The 17,439-nt window shown below is 39.5% G+C and overlaps 1 protein-coding gene across 2 annotated transcripts in view; it reads left to right on the forward strand.

The window, feature by feature from the left end:
- Positions 1-6,129: 6,129 nt before the first annotated feature.
- Positions 6,130-17,439, forward strand: part of tmem65 (transmembrane protein 65) — a 36,859-nt gene continuing 25,549 nt past the window's right edge. The window contains exons 1-2 of one of the 2 annotated variants that reach the window (XM_008108221.3): positions 6,130-6,748; positions 16,007-16,078. In XM_008108221.3, the coding sequence (XP_008106428.1) occupies positions 6,448-6,748; positions 16,007-16,078 (373 nt within the window). In that variant the 5' untranslated portion in view covers positions 6,130-6,447. The remainder of the gene's footprint in view (positions 6,749-16,006; positions 16,079-17,439) is intronic. The other variant, XM_003219408.4, reaches the window with a different exon arrangement.

The raw sequence follows: 17,439 nt of genomic DNA on the forward strand, positions 1-17,439 counted from the left end.
ACTTCAACTCCCACAATTCCTAGCAGCCAGTAGTCCATAACACCTGGAGGGCTGAAGATTGCCCATGCCTGTTCTAGCAGTAGGCATAATCTTCTAACAATGCATTCACACACCTAACAATGGAGCTAAACCATAAGTCACAGGAGTTACCCACCATCTTCCTTTATTCTCCCATTCAGGAAACCCATTCAGGCGGGTTAACACCCATTGCTACCCATTGTTTCACCATTATCCTTTTCAGGCTGGGGAAACTACCATCATTAGCATCCATTACCTCAAACCTACATTTTTTTCCTTCACACAGCCCATGGGAGGCAGAACCAGCAAGAGACACAAAACTTCAAACCGATCAATGATAATTTATTAAATTTCCTTCCAAACCTGGAGACCGATCGGCAATAATGAAAACAGCGCATCCCATCCAAGCAGCCTGCAGGTCCTAGTTTGCCACAATCTGGAGAGAAGTCTCTGCTGACATCCTCTTTGGCCATTGAGATTAAGCCTCAGACTTTGCCTTCAACCTGTGTGTGTGTCTCATCTGACCTTCTGTAAAGCTTGACATATAGGGCTCCGAACCTGCAGTTCTCGTGGAAGCTGAGATCACATAACTATAACTCTAGAGCTGAACTTACACTGCAGAGTTAATGCAGTTTGACACCAGTTTAACTACATGGCTCAATGCTACCGGTACATAATCCTGGGAATTGTAGTTTTGTGAGGCACCAGCATTTTCTGGCAGAGAAGGTTAAAGACCTTGTAAAATTGCAACTCCCATGATTCCATAGCAATGAGCCATTGATGTGAAAGTGGGGTCAACATGCATTTATTCTAGTGTAAACTAAATGCACACTAGGTCACAAATCCATAACTGTAATACAGAATGGCAACCCATGTTCACGTGAGCCTGACAAAGGCAGCTGCGGAGGAAAATCTGAAGATTAATGTATAGGCTCTCTATATACATATTTTATTGCCCCATAAAGCAAAGTTGATTACTTTAATGATTAGCCATATGCCATCTGAAAAACACTTTTGCCATGCAGTAGCTAAGATAAAGTCATTTCTGATTGTGCCTTGTGCAGGTACATAATCTCAAGGTTAATGCTGAGTTAGTTTTGCGTCAGGATAAAGGTGTATACCGCATATTGATGAGGTCAGTTGTAACAAGCTGAGCGTACTTTTATCCTGAGCATACTTGAATCCTTTTATCCTGGGTTTAATGCAAATATTGTAGCTCCTGAAGAGCCTCTCTGGAGAAAGGAGGGTTAAGGCATAGGGGAGGTGCTGGTGGAAGGGGGAAAGTAATTAAAATCAGCAGCTAAATTCAAACGAAACACCAGGAAAGTTTCCTGAATCAACAGAAATAGAAGTGGATGCAGGCAAAGTGCGTGGAAATTCTTTCTTCCATTATCAAGCTTAACTGATTTTAGGTTTAAGGTCAAAGTCTTTCTGCAGAAATTATATAATATATCTAGTAGTGGTTGGTGAATCCTTTCCAGGCTTTACTCTGAACTGTATAAGAGCTATTTAACCTGTTTAATCTCTTTGGAAGGGTAGGATTCAGCACCTGGAATCTTTCTGGTGAATTTCAAGGTAAAACTTGAAGTGGATACCCCACACCATTGATATCATCATCATCATCATCATCCCAAAGAGGCTCACAATTTAAAACCTCCAGCATGTAAACATTAAAATGGGATTAAACATACAAATTGGATACATCACTCAAAACATTAAAACAGTTAAACTAATTAGAATGGAATGTAAAATACTTGATACAGAAGTCACCAGCCACCACTGAATAGATCTCCTAATGTCCATATTTCCATTAATGTGGTGTCAAACTTTTATCATTCTGCAGTTTGGACACAGTATTAGGGTGCATCTACAGTTCTACACTATAGAAATTAATTCCGTTCATGACCACCTTAACTTCCATGGTTTAATGCTATGAAATTCTGGGAGTTGTAGTTTGGTAAGGAACCAGCACTCTTTGGCAGAGAAGCCTGAAGACCTGGTAAAATTACAATTTCCAGGATTCCATAGCATTGAGCCATGGCACTTAATGTGGTGTCAAACTTCATCCTTTCCCCAGTGTAAATGCAGATTGAATATCCAGATCAGGATGGACAAAGTGTGGTCCACAGAGCCATTCTGTTTAGCATTCCACATTCTCCCAGGTTTAAATGAATTGCTCCAAAATGCCATCTGGGAATGCAGGACCAATGTTATGGATGACAGACAATTCATTTAAAAAAATACTGGTAACAAGCTTTGGAATAAAAGGAAAATATTGATGATTCATACTTTCAATGTGTCATCCCCTTGAGAAGAGCACGTTGTTGAAGGCTAACCCTGCCACACCTTTCTTTTACCTCTAATCTTGACACAACAGATTGCTCTCTGCAATTTAACTTGAATGATATCGTGCATTATAGTTAATGTATTCTAAAAGAAAAACCTTAATTTTGGTGGAAATAAATGCCCCCAACAATAACAGCAAAACTATTCTTCTTCTGTAATAACTTTTGAATCTATGTCTGCATGGCGTCTATCATTTTTATTAAAAAATATAAAATAAAATAAATAAAATATGATTAAGAATATTAAGATGTTCTGTCTCCTGCTGTGGACTTCCCTTGGGTGTGTCTACATCGTAGAATTAAGGCAGTTTGACACCACTTTAACTTCCTTTGCTCAATACTATAGAATCTGGAGAAATGTAGTTTGGAGTAGCACCTCTTTGTAAAACTATCATTCCCAGGATTTCATAGCATCAATGCTTGAAAGTTAAAGTGGTGTCAAACTGCATTAATTCTATAGTGTAGATGCAGGGATTAAGTACCACTTGGCAAAATAACACCTAGATTATTGTTTTATTGGCTGCTTATATTACATAAACCTTTGCCCCTTCTTCCGTAATGGAAATGTAATGGAAAGATATTGGATATGACAGTCAGGAGAGGTCATTTCTCAGGGTAAAAGCTGCAAACTCAGAGGTTAGTATGAAGCACTAATCCCCCAAAGTCTTCTAAAAAAAGAAGGTTTTAGTTATGAAACAGCCCTTCATTGGACTGGACCAAAGTAGAGAAGAGAGCTGCAAAATCTACATTACTGATGCCTTGTACAGAAGGCTTATTTTACTCAAGAGCCGATTGCTGAAATATCTGACCTAACCGTCCGGATCCTGGTTGAAATTATTCCTTACGGAAAACAGTAATTAAAGTAATTTTATTTCATTATCCTACAGAATAGTGACAACACCCAATGCATAGAGGTCTCTTTCTAATTAGACAGGCTTGAATGACAAGGGGATTTCTCTTTAGAAGATTCAATTAATGTAGAATGAACACTTGGTATCCACTGGGGCCAGATCCCACATGGATATACAAATCTGGCCCCTTTGAGCATTGATTTCTAGGGAAAGCACGTCATGTATAATATGCTGGATTTTTAATTTGTTGTTGTTTTAATTTTAAAATAATGGTTTCACATTTATTATGGTTTGGTTATTTTTATAATTTTGATGTTAAATTTTGTTTTAATTGTTGTAAGCCACCTTGAGTCTGGGGGAAAGGTGGCATATAAATATAAATATAATAATTATAGCAATAATGTTAAGAGTTGGACCAAAACAATTGGATTAAGAGGCATGCCATATATGTGTTTGAGCAACATGGGAAGGCTGCGACTTTGGTTTATTAACATCCCGACATGGTGTCCAAGATGTCGTTCCTGCACCCTAACACCAAATTCAACCTGGATTTGGTGTTAGGGAGCCTCCAAGCAATGATGGCAGGTCCTCCCAACTTGTTCTCAAGAGTGCCGGATGGACTCAAAGAGGCCGAGTTCTGTCGGATGTATTATATAGCATTGAGACAAAAGGAAAGTATTTCTGTTGTCACTCCTCTGAAAGCTGGAATATTAAGTGGGATGCAGCCAGGTGATAAACTATATGGCGTGTACTATGTCTATTTACATGGTACAGTAGAATCTCACTTATCCAACGTTCTGGATTATCCAATGCAGTCTGCCTCCCACCCGGATCCAAAGCTCTTTCTCTGGACAGCGAGGACTGAATGTTTTATGGATTTAATTTTTGACAATCATGTTACTTTAAGTTCATTTTATGCAATTCTATCTTTATTTGTAATCAATTTGTTAGTAGTCAATGTTTTCAATACATTGTGATGTTTTGGTGCTAAACTCGTAAATATAATATTTACTACATAACGTTACTGTGTACTGAATTCCTTTTTCTGTCGATTTGTTGTAAAACATGGTGCTTAATTTGTAAAATCATAACATAATTTGATGTTTAATAGACATTTCCTTAATCCCTCCTTATTATCCAACATTTTCGCTTATCCAACGTTCTGCTGGCCCATTTATGTTGGATAAGTGAGACTCTACTGTAGTTATAATCCCAGTTATGTGTCGAATAGTACTTTAAACAGCAGCATGATGGCCCAACTGTACCCGGAGTACTCTGTGTTCAATCCGGACTACTTAACCCTAACTGGAGGGAATCTTTGTGGAGGATGAACTGTTAGGTTCGCAAAGGATGATACTGCACAATACTGAAGAGAAAAGTTCCCCCTTTGATTGGTTAATGGGTTGATTGGTTACCTTCCATCCAATACATAAATAACCTTCTTCTGTTGTTCTGCTTCTTGGGATTGCTTATAGTGCTAGTGTTGTATTACTTATCTATTACTGTTTAATTTCTTCAAAATATTGTGAATGCAAAAATACAAAATACTGCTTTATTACTCAGGACCAGGACAGCAGAGCCCTATTTGCAAAGGGTGATGTTTGCAAAACAAGGGTGATGTTTTCTCCTGTAGTAGTTGGAGCATCAAAGGGGGGAATGAAAAGGTGTCAGAAAGATTATACAGACATTTTCACCTGCATGTTGCTATTTGAGACAGTAGGGGATGCCACGTAATCAGAAAATGAAAATTGCTTGCTTCAGCAGTATCAATCAAGTGAAAAAGTTACTTTTTCTCCTGTTCCTTCTGCCCCAATAAGACATGTATTGCCTTTAAAAATGCTTTGAATGTAAGCCAATAGTATAAATTTTTAGGTGTCTTCGGGAATTTGGGTTGGAGTTATTATTATGGATATTATTATTTATTGTATTGCTTATTGTGTTGTGATGTGTTGTTCTTTTATATGCTGTTTATATTGTATTGTTTTGGGCATGGCCCCATGTAAGCCGCCCCAAGTCCCCGTTGGGGAGATGGTGGCGGGGTATAAATAAAGTTTTATTATTATTATTATTATTATTATTGGAGTTATCCACCTTGAAGGCCCGGCCATATGAACAAAATGAACAAGTTCTGGCTACCAGTATTAAAAAAAACCCTCTAAAATCAGGACAGTGAGCAAAGAACAACACTCTGAAAATAGGTGAATTCCAGACATGAAACAACCAGTGCCAGCTAACACCTCCCAACAAAGGATCCTCTCAGGTAGGAAGCAGCCAGGCCTTGAAGCTGCAAAGCTTTTCAGTGCTAATCGAGGTGATCAATTGCAACATTCACACTTGCCTTCAATAGACAAGCAAACACCTCCTAAAACAAAGGATTCAGGCAGGAAGCAGCCAGGCTTTAAAGCTGCAAGGCCATTCAATGCTAATCAAGCTGGACAATTGAAACATTCACACTTCCCTCAGGCAGACAAGAGATCTTTCTCCCACCCTGAACCTTCCACAGATATATAAACCAAACCTCACTTGCCTAGTTTCCAACAGACCTCACAATCTCGGAGGATGCCTGCCATAGATGTGGGCGAAATGTCAGGAGAGAATGCTTCTGGAACATGGCTATACAGCCCGGAAAACTCACAGTTACCCAGTGATTCCGTCCATAAAAGACACAAATAAATAAACATAGGCCTTTGTGCTCATTGGCGGAAAGAGAAAGAAAGGGAGGTGGCGGGAGGTGGGCGTGGCAAAGTTGTCATGTCACTCAAAAAAAAAATAGGAACCGTTCCCTTTTTCTTTTCTCATAGGGTTTGGGAATGGAAAAAGCAGGGAGGGGTTTACTGCGCTTGCGCAAAGGAGGGGCAGGCCCCGCGCGGTTCGACTTAGCCCCGCCCACTAAGCGACGTCGTTCTTCTCCTCCTGCCGGGCGCGCGCTCGCTCATTTGGCTCCGAGCCGGCCAGCTGAGAGGTTGGTTGTCTTTCTGTCAGTCCCTCGGCTCGCCTTGTGTTTGTGAGAGGAAACCCGCCCGTGAATTAAAGAAAAGGGGAGTGATGCTGTGTTTGTGGAGGAGGAGGAAGAGGGAGTTTGCCGCCGTGTGAGTGACTCGCGTGAAGGGATTCAGAGAGAGCCAAGGAGCGGCAGCGGCGGCCTCTGAGGGGGAGAAAGAAACAAGGCTCGGCCCGAAAGAGAGGCTCCATGAGCAGCGCCAGGGCCTCGCAGCCCCGGTAGCAGTGGCGAAATGTGGCTGAGCGGCCGCTGGGCGCTGCTGAGGATGGGCAGGAGTCGTAGCTGCTGCTGCCGGCTTCTGACGCCCGGCCCTGGCAAAAGACTGTGGCCCCAGCCGCCTCCTGCTTCTCCTTCTTCTTCGTGGGGCTTCTTCCCCGGGAGGCGGTGGCTGGGCACTCACCCCAAGAAGGAGCCCATGGAGGCGCTGAACACGGCGCAAGGGGCGCGGGACTTCATCTACAGCCTCCACTCCACCGAGAGGAGCTGCCTCCTGAGGGAGCTGCACCGCTTCGAGTCCATCGCCATTGCCCAAGGTGAGCAAGGGAAGAAAGCCAGGCAAGGAAGGACTCGCGCCACGCCACTCCCTTCAGCTACCACTCCTCAAAGCTATATGGCATACTGGGATATGTGTAGTAGCCGGAATCACTGTTTTGCTGTGAGTTTTTTCCAGGCTGTAAAGCCATGTTCCAGAAGCATTCTCTCCTGACGTTTCGCCCGCATCTATGGCAGGCATCCTCGGAGGTTGTGAGATCTGTTGGAAACTAGGCAAGTGGGGTTTATATATCTGGAATGCCTAGAGTGATGCTCTGTTCGTGGCAAGTGTGAATGTTTCAGTTGATCACCTTTGATTAGCATTGAATAGTCTTGCATCTTCCTGCCTGGGGGGAACCCTTTGCTGGGAGGTGTTAGCTGGCCCTGATTGTTTGCTGTCTGGAATTCCTCTGTTATCTGAGTGTTGCTCTTTATTTACTGGCCTGATTTTAGAGGTTGTTTTTTTTTAAAAAAAAAATTATTTATTTATTTATTTACAGTATTTATATTCTGCCCTTCTCACCCCGAAGGGGACGCAGGGCGGATCACATATAGGGCAAACATTCAATGCCCATAAATACATCAAACTGAGACAGAGACAACAGACAGACAGACGCAGAGGCAATTTAACCTTCTCCTGAGGGGATGTTCAATTCTGGGGAGCAGCTGCTTCATCATCCACTCTGATGGCACTTCCTCACTTCCTCATTCCAACGTTGTAAATTAGTTAAACTTGCCTCCCCACTTTTTATGAGTGGTACCTTATTTCCTACTTGATAGATGCAACTATCTTTCGGGTTTCTAGGTCAGCAACGAGCAGGGGCTATATTTTATTTTTAATTGACGGGTGCTCACCCCGCCACAGGCTGGCCTAGAAATCATGACCTCATGGTCAGAGTGATTTATTGCAGCAGCTGTTTACCAGCCTGCACCACAGCCCGGCCCCAGTAAAGTCTCACTTATCCAAGCTAAACGGGCCAGCAGATGTTTGGTTAAGCGAACATCTTGGATAATAAGGAGGGATTAAGGAAAAGCCTATTAAACAACAAATTAGGTTATGATTTTACAAATTAAGCACCAAAACATCATGTTTTACAACAAATTTGACAGAAAAAGCAGTTCAATACACATCAATGTTATGTTGTAATTACTGTATTTACGAATTTAGCACCAAAATATCACAATATATTAAAAACATTGACTACAAAAATGGCTTGGATAATCCAGAAACTTGGATAAGCGAGGCTTGGATAAGCGAGACTCTACTGTATATACTGGTAGCCAGATTTCGTTCATGTTCATGGTTTCCTCCTTTCTGTTGAGATTGTCCACATGCTTCTTGTGGATTTCAATGGCTTTCTCAACAAATAGGAGGAAATCATGAACATGGACAAAATGTGTTCATTTTAAAAAAAAACCTCTAAAATCAGGTCAGTAAATAAAAAACAACACTCAGAAGACAGTTGAATTCCAAATAGGAAACAATCAGGGCCAGCTAACACCTCCCAACAAAGGATTCCCCCAGGCAAGAAGCAGCCAGGCTTTGAAGCTGAAAGGCCATTCAGTGCTAATCAAGGCGGTCAGTTGCAGCATTCACACTTGTCTCAAACAGACAAGAGTTTTCAATCCCACCCTGCATATATAAACCCCAACAGACCTCGCAACCTCAGAGAATGCCTGCCATAGCTGTGGGTGAAACGTCAGGAGAGAATGCTCCTGGAACATAGCCATACAGCTCAGAAAACTCGCAGCAACCTATTTGTAGTTTCGCCAGGGTCTTCGCCTTCTCTGCCCAAAACTCCTTAGTGCTTTACCAAACTACAATTCCCTGATTTCCATAGCACTGAGCTAAGCATACGTATTTCAGTGCCTTCTGACACCATTTCAACTGCTACAGCTTGGTGTGCATTTTACGCCATAGAATGGAATCTTTGGATTTCTAGTTTTATGAAGGCGTTCTCTGCAACAAGAAGAAATCTCAATAAACTGCAACTCCCAGAGCTCTATGTTATTGAGCCCTTACAGTTCAAAGCAGTGTCAAATTACACAAATTCTGCAGTTTTGATGAGGCCTGGGCCAACTTTTCCCTCCCCCCCCCCCAGGTGTTTTGGACTTCAACTCCTACAATTCCTAACAGCCAGTAGGCTGTTAGGAATTGTGGGAGTTGAAGTCTAAAACCTGGAGAGCCAAATTTGGCCTAGGCCTGGTGTACACCTGCAGGCTCAATCGCTATGGAATTATGGGATTTGCAGTTTGAAGAGATCTTGGGACTTCTCTGCCAAAGAGTGCTGGTGACTCGCCAAATCACACATCCCAGGTTTCCATCTCATTGAGCCAGAGCAGTTCAAGTGGTGTCAGACAAAGTGTAGGGCCCTCCGGGTGTTTGGACTTCAACCTGCACAATTCCTCACAGCTGGTAGGCCGAAGTTTGCCCATGCATTGTGTAGCTGCACCTTGGTGTGTATTTACATTGTAGAATGAATGCAATCCAACAGTACTCTGACTTCCATGGCTCCATGTAATGAAATCCTGGGAGGTGTAGTTTGGTGAATCACTGTAAAATGAATGCTTCTGACACCACTTTGACTTCCATGATTCCCAAGCTGTGGAGTCATGCAGTTGTACCTTGCAAGGTTTTTAGTTTTTTTCTGATGAAAAGTCCCAATGTCTCGCCAAACTACAACTCCCAGGATTCCATAGCATTGAGTCTTGGCAGTTCAAGTGGTACAGTGTAGATACATCCTGTGGGTGTTGACAAACTGGGACATGTCTTGTGGAAAGCGACTCAAATTGCGAAAGGTCTGGAAACCATTCTCTGGATATTTGAAGTGTCTTTATATTGAAGATCAAGCAGTCTTGTTTCTCCTGCTTCAAAGACAAAGTCACACAGAGAGCTAGGTTCAAACTACAGAGAAAGAGATTAAACCAAAACATTAGGGAAAACCTTTTAAGGTTTTAAAGGCAGGCTTTTAAAGATAAAGGTTTTTAGGGTGGTCAGAGGTTGCTGTGATTTTATATGTTTTTAATGATGTGAAATACTGTTTTAATACTTGTATTAATATGTATATTTGTATATTGTAATGCTTTTAGTTGTGAGCCTATTTGAATCTCCATATGGAGAGAAAAAGCGGGATATAAATAAACAATAACTTCATAACGGTAAGAGCTATTTGACAATTGAAGTGTGGTAGAATCTTCTCTGGAGGATTTTAAACAGAATGGATCACCATCTGTCAGTAGTGATTTGAGTGTGTACTCCCGAATTGCAGGGGATTGGACTGGATGGCCCTTAGGGTCTTTTCCACTTTTATGATTCTGTGATCATGTCTCATGGGAAATGATGTGTTGGTATTCCCCTTTCACCTTACAGACCACTTCTCTTCCTTGTAGCTTGATCCAATGCGTGCATATTTTTAAGTACAGCAAGAGTTAAAATTCACAAGTCAGGATTGCAGGCGTCACTTGGCGTGAACTCCATCCAGCATTTAGCCATCGGAGCCTCCAGTCTGTGCCTTTGTTCTCTTTCCGTGCAAGAATGCAGCTTGGCAATATCTGAGCCATAGCTCTAAATGTGTCCAAAATGTTTTCTTGGAATATTATGTATCCATTACTAACCCATTAGATTCTGAATTAAGGATACAAGGCCTAGATTGAGCTAATATTTTCCCTGCGACTGGAGGAACCAAAACAAATCCCTGACACTGCAGCTATTTACTGCCTGAAATAGTGAAGTGTCTCTGAGCGTATGGGAGAGTTTAGCTGTTTATGATCCCATTCGTCTAGATTTAAGGAACATGACTCTTACATTAAAGGAGCATGGCGTCTCGGGTAGGATTGAGCCTCTAGGCCCAGGCATGTAATCATCTGTGATGTGTACTAACTTGCTTTAGGAAAAGTCTGTTTTCTCTGTTGGTTGCCAACACAGAACATACACAACGCTTTCAGATGGCTTGGTTGAATGTATGGGTTTCCACATGCGGGTGTGGCTTTTACTTCGCCTTTGAGAACTTTCATTTCCCCATTATTTGGCAATTCCAGTGGCTATATAGGGCTAAGACATACTCTCACTGGATGATAATATAGTCTCATCCAGCCCTTCTCTAGCAGCTGTGACAGTTCTGTCAGAAGGAAAGTTTCAGTTACTTATTTTGATTTTCTAAGTATTTAACACTTCAAAACAAAGATTTTTTAAGATGTAAAATGTCTCAAAATGTATCTGAAAGAGAATAAGAAAAATCGGAGACTTTTATGTATGCCTTCCAACAAAGTATTCTTGGTACATACCTAGTGCTGTGTGTATACATACATATGACCCAAACTCCTGCTGTGCTGTTATCCTGCAACGTGTCCAAACTAAAGCTGCTGTTATCAGGCATCATGCATGCATGCATGCATGCATATATGATACTGTGACATATTTGGTTGATTTGTTAATATAAGTCAAAGCAGTTGTTTTCTTTTGAAATCTAAGGTAATCAGCTGAGCAGAATTTTTTGTTTTAATTCATAATAAATTATGAGAATGAAAGCATGCATACTATTTATAGAAATAGTGATTCAAGCTTAGAAAAATGAAGGCCTATGAGTCAAAAATGCATCCTTTAGCATAATATTACAGGCACTTACAGATGGAAGATTTTGGCATGCAGAAGGTTTTGTGAAAGGGTATGGACACAGCACACATTATTCATGCAGAAGCAGTAAAACAAATACAAGAACATGTTATTTGAGAATTAAGGTTATTATCATAAGGATTTCAACTGTTAGTTTCAGTACAAAAGTAGATTTTGTGTGGAGGAGACAAGGAAATAATCCAAGACATCTTAATACTCAACTTTGGTTCATGATAAAACTTTCTGAGAATTTTGTTTTAGGGTATTTAGGCTTCCAGTAAGATATGGAGATTCTGCTATTATGTGCTCACATTTTCATGAAATACAGACAACCCCGTTTAAATTAGCACAGTACGTCTGTTCATTTGCAGTGTCAGGACATTTCCTCTGTCATATTGACCTAGTGCACCAAATGGCTTATTCTGGAACACTGCTTTATATACAAAGCTGAATCACAGTGTGAACAATGTCAATTCAGCTTCTTCTATTGTGAATGAGTACAAATGGTATGGGTTCTAATATATAGGTAAAGGTTTTCCCCTGACGTTAAGTCCAGTCGTGACCGACTCTGGGGGTTGATGCTCATCTCCATTTCTAAGCTGAAGAGCCGGCGTTGTCCGTAGACATCTCCAAGGTCATGTGGCCGGCATGACTGCATGGAGCATGAATATATATTCACCAGATTTTTATCTTGAGTTTGAAATTAATGATACTGAGTTTTTATCTTTCCTCCCTCCTCAATTTACTGTTGAGTAGTTTTGTCAGGTGATAAATCCAGAACAGTCTCATAGATGAAAGACAGAATTGTTCACTACTGAATTATTTCAATTGGAAAAATAACTAAACTCAACCTGAAGTCCTGCTTCCTTAAATACCACTTACAGGCATTTTTAGCAAGCTTTTATAGCTGACATTTGGACTTTCAGTAGTTATTTAAGAAAAGGTTTGCATTTGTATTTCATCCTTTTAAGTTTGTCCTTGAAAAGGGTAATTGGTTGCTTTAGACCTAAGCTTTTGATGAGTAAATGATAAAGTTGACATGGCCTGATTTAAGGATGAAGTATGAGGATCTTGGACGAATGGAATTAATTATATATACATATTCAAGGTTTTTATATGTGTTTTAACAATGTTATTAATGGCTCTATATGTATTGTTCTGATTTTATGATTGCATTTTTGGGCATTAAATTTTGCCAATTTTTGTAAGCTGCCCTGAGTCCCCTCAGGTGAGAAGGGCGGAGTATAAATGATATAAATAAATAATAAATAGACCTATCCTTTTTCTCTTTCTGGGAAGGAATTTGTAATTGATGGAAGAATGTGTCCCTTTTGCTGTTTATGTATGTAAAAACAAGTGAATTCGATGAAGATTGTGTGGAATTTGTATCTTACAATCATTTATATGGCTGCTTGCTTTTATTTGTGAGGACAGTTATGAAATAATTTAAATGTTGCGAGAATTCAACATCTCAATTACCAGTCAGTTGATTCTTTCGTTACATTATCACAGAATGAGAATATTCCCAACTTGTTTTTATGAGAGGTGCTTCTGTGCTGCCTGAACTCCAGTATTGTAGAACTCTGGAACTCTGTATCTTACAAGGAGGATTTTTCTCTTCGGATTTGTTTTTAGCATTTTTGTTCTAGCACGGCATTCCCTCCACCCAGCCCTTTTGGCATGTGGCTGCCTTGTGGGAGGAGCAGTAGACGTTTTTATATATAGGCATGGAAAGTATGAATAACAGTTTCAGGCTCTCCTGCTGCACAATCTTTGTTGTTGTTTTTTTTTTTGCCCTGATAGCCTGGTAAAGGGGGGGGAGGTTATAATTGCTTGTCTGTTTGAATACAGTGGAGTGAGTATGCTATAAGATGAACATCTGGTTTTATGTGACATCTCAAGAGCTCGGGTAATGGCTCAAAGCAGTACGTATTACTGTACTTCTGGATTCATTTTTGTATGTTTTAAAAAGATTTGACTCTCAGATTGACTTGTCTATTTTTTCTTATTTAATTCAGTTATTCATATCTTTTTGGCAGCATTTACATTGAAAGGATCAAAGAAAGCAATCAGTGCTGATCATATTTGTTGACCTCTATGAAATCTTTAATTTCCTCACAAAATGATTAAATAGTAGCAAGACAACTTATTAAAACATACATAGAGCTAAGAAAATCCAAATTAGATCAAAAGTTACATAACTAGCCATTGTTGTCAGCATGAAAAATCAAAACATGAAAATTGTGCTATTTTGGGGAATGATTTGACAGTGACTCAGAACAACAGTTTGTCTTATAGAACTAAAAATACAGTATTACCTATTTAATAGTTTGTCTTTTTGCAATAACCAGACATTTTTTATTTTTTATATTATAAAATATTATAAAGTGTTACAGCAATTACTCACTTATAATGATATTAATCATGATGGATTAACAGGAGAGGATTAAATATCAAATATATTACAAATTGTACTTGAAATATTGTAAATCACTTTTTTAGTTGTTATGGAAAATAGAACATTATCCACCCTCTAGTTTACCTTTCCTCGGCCTCGCTCCTCAGCCATTTCTTGGCCAGTGCAGAACTGGAGAAGGGTAGCAGATGAAGTGTCCACTTCTTATAGTTGCATTCACAGTCGTGACATCATTTGTAGAAAGCTGTGTATGACCTCTATAGATCCCCATAGTTAGCAAGACTTTTCTTTGCTACTGCTCATCCTCTTACTGCTCATCAGCCGAGAAATGGCCTTGTTTGATAGGGTTGCAACTGAGAAAAGGTGGGGTTGGGAATACAGGAAATGCTGCTATGTGTATCAAAGCTACATCTCCCAACCCAGGATCTCAATAAACCTTTAACCTCAAATTGATTTAAATCTGAGAGTATTGTTATAAGATACATGTGTTTCAGATTCTGTAGGAAAGTTAAAGGTTTTTGATCACAATCTGGGAAAAATGAATGTATACTATAAGATTTTTTTCTCATAGCATGCATACCATAACACTCTTAACTTATGACAAAAGGGCCCCAGGGTTCTTTGGTCTTAGGAGCTCTCAATTATGGGCGAGGCTGTTCCTTTAGTTAATACTTGGTTTCAGAGACATGCCCTGAATATCCAGTCACATCCCATCTGACCCTGGAACCTAATCGGGATCAGCTCTGGTTAGTACTTAGTTGGGAGACCATCAAGAAGCAGTAAGTACTCTAGGCCATATTTTAGAGGAAGAAACTGGCAAAACCCTGAGTATTCCTTGCCAAAGAAAACCCAATGAAATTTACGAGTCCCCATAAATCGACAAATGACTAGAAGGCACATACAAGCTTCAGAAATGCTCCAAAGCAAGATTGTGTTTGTTTGCAAGTATTTCTATGCCCCAATGCAAGATGAAGCAAACTCCCCCCCCCCCCAAAACACACTCACTTTTTCTCATGTGGAAATTCTGTTTGGTTTATGAGTAAAGTCTTTCGTAATATACAGAATACTGTATATACTCATGTATAAATTGTCTTCCTGTATAAGTCTAGGGCAGATTAAGGGTCCTAAATAATGGATTTGATATGATCTGTGGATAAGCTGAGGATCAGTCTGTGCAGAGGGGAAAGTACGGTACTAGTGTTGTCTTAGTGGGCCAGCTGTCCCTGCCTATTCCTTCCTCAGCCTACTGCTGCCATTTTCCCACTTTGAGAGAGAGTAGAGAGGGCTGATGCTTCTTTTGGATTCTCCTAGGACAGACTAAGATTTCACCTTTCACCACTGTACCAAAGAAGAGGATGGCTCATTTTTTTAAATAAGAGTTGAGGTTTGGTATTACTTACAGTGACCTGTGAATAAATCGACTTAGGTTTTTGGGCTTAATTTTTGATTAAAATTTCTAGATATATATCTGTGAGCATATATAGCATTTAGTGAAAGAGAAATAGCCTCTCATTTCCACATTTGGATGTTTGTGACATAAGTCTTTGTGGGAAAGAACTTTAAGGCAGCACTGGCCACCTGGCAGTCATATTGTAGATTTCTTTACACATTGTAACAATGAAAAGTAATTAGTGTGCATTTTTCCTTTGGTAATGATTGCAACACATCAAATGGAATCAAGTTATAATAAAGAGCAGGCACATGTTCAGGATGGCAAATAAGTAATAAAAGCAAAGAAAACTAAAACCAGAATGTCAATGCTTCTTTCAGTTTAATGCAGACATATGCAAATTGTGGCTCATGGGCTGTCTCATAAACAGCCCTTCAGATTTACCTTTTTGTGTTAGAAAAAGGCCTTTTCCAGACCTATAAGGTGGCTGGATCAGAGTAATTTGCAAAAAATGGTACAAATGATCCCCTGTCTCTATGAGGTACACTTTAAGCACTTAAAATGCACACAAAAGGGGAATGAGGCAGTCCAAGGTTCCATGGAGGGCTAAGCCAATCCCCCAACCCCTGATTTATTGTGTCATTCACATATTAAATGTATGAGGTAAAATAAATGAAGAACAAGATCCCTTAATCTTGTTTTTCTTCTCAATGATCATGTTAAAGTTTGTACTGTACATGAGTTTCAGTGAATTACATAGGCACTGGTATGTGAATTTTAAGTGGTCTTAACACTGAAAAATAAACTAGCACGACTTACTGTTTATGTTTGAAAAACTTTAGCTTCTAGATTTCCTAAACCACTGGTACAATTTGAAATGTCAAGGAAGCAAATAGTGCAACCAGAGCCAGACAGTAAGTGGCATAGACGAAAGTTTGACTTGCTGCTTAAGCATGGATGATATGAAGAGATGCTGCTTGAGTCATGAATCTTTTGTGTAGTGCATTGTAGTATATTTCCTGCTGTGTCTCAGTTTTAAAACCGCTGCATAAATATATTAACACCTCTTCTGTCAAGTGATCTGGCGTGTTCTTCTAACACAAATTATCATGAGCTTTCCATTTTCATCTTTATATGGCCACAAGTTCTAAATTGGTGTTCAGATTAACTTTAAGGAGATGACATTTTTGCACCCTTACTGATTTATTACAAATTATCTTCTTTTGCTTAGATCTTAAGTCTGCACAAATGTTGTAAAAGATTAATGGGCTAAAATATTCAGCAAGATGTAATGGCATTTTAAACTAATGTAGATCTACTTTTATCAAAAGGTTTTGGATGATTATTTGACGATATCCTATGAATTACTCAGTCTAGAGTAACCTAATTTAAGTTCTTCCAAAACCTTTCACATATTGACTTTGTCCAACATTTTTGAAAAGGATGAATTTACAAATATTGTTAACACCTTTCTGACTTGTATTGGTTTCACATAAGAAAAACCCTGCTTATGAAGATGCCGAGTCTAAAATGACCGTCGTTCTGTTTCCTTCAGTGATCAGCCAAAATCTCTCAAGCCTGTGTATGAAGGCAACAAATCATCTTGTTTCCTGTTCTCGGATTTTTAGATAGCTATCTATGTACAGTATACCTCAGCTAATGAACTGGCATTAATTATTGACAGAAGATTTGGTGCTAGACTAAATAAAGTAGAAAGAATAGAGATAAGTTCTTGCATCTCAAAAAAGAGCAATAGTTCAAAATGTTGCAACTAATTATTTATCCCAAACTAACAATATGCACATATGAAATGAAATGATCAGGTCAGGTAAGCCTTGCATAAGTAAACAAAACCATATAAAACCTTCTAGAGCCCCATAGAAAGCTTTTTCCAAAATGCATTCAAAGATTTCACCAGCCTCCATGTTTCTTGTGATTTCAATTTCGGTAGCTTGTTTAAAATATTTTACATGCTGGGATGGTGCTTATGGGGCAGACTTAACCTGCTTTTCCCTTTCTTCTCCTATTTTAACTTTCAAGCATGTTCAGTAAGTAATTTCCAGGGGCAGCTTCTGTTTGTATTGCTTGTTGTAGGCGGACATACACAACTATCGTAATATTGGCAAGAGCAAAATTACAAGTTTTATTATGTTGTTTGCTGCAGACATATTGCTGAAATTAGATACCCAAAGTTTATACAGTAGACCCTCGGTTAATAGGAACTTTATAACAACTGACAAAAACCTGAAGAAATAATACTTTAAATAAAAAAAAT

This window comes from Anolis carolinensis, chromosome 4 (genome assembly GCF_035594765.1).
Source record: "Anolis carolinensis isolate JA03-04 chromosome 4, rAnoCar3.1.pri, whole genome shotgun sequence".
In the NCBI taxonomy this organism is placed as follows: Eukaryota; Metazoa; Chordata; class Lepidosauria; order Squamata; family Dactyloidae; genus Anolis; species Anolis carolinensis.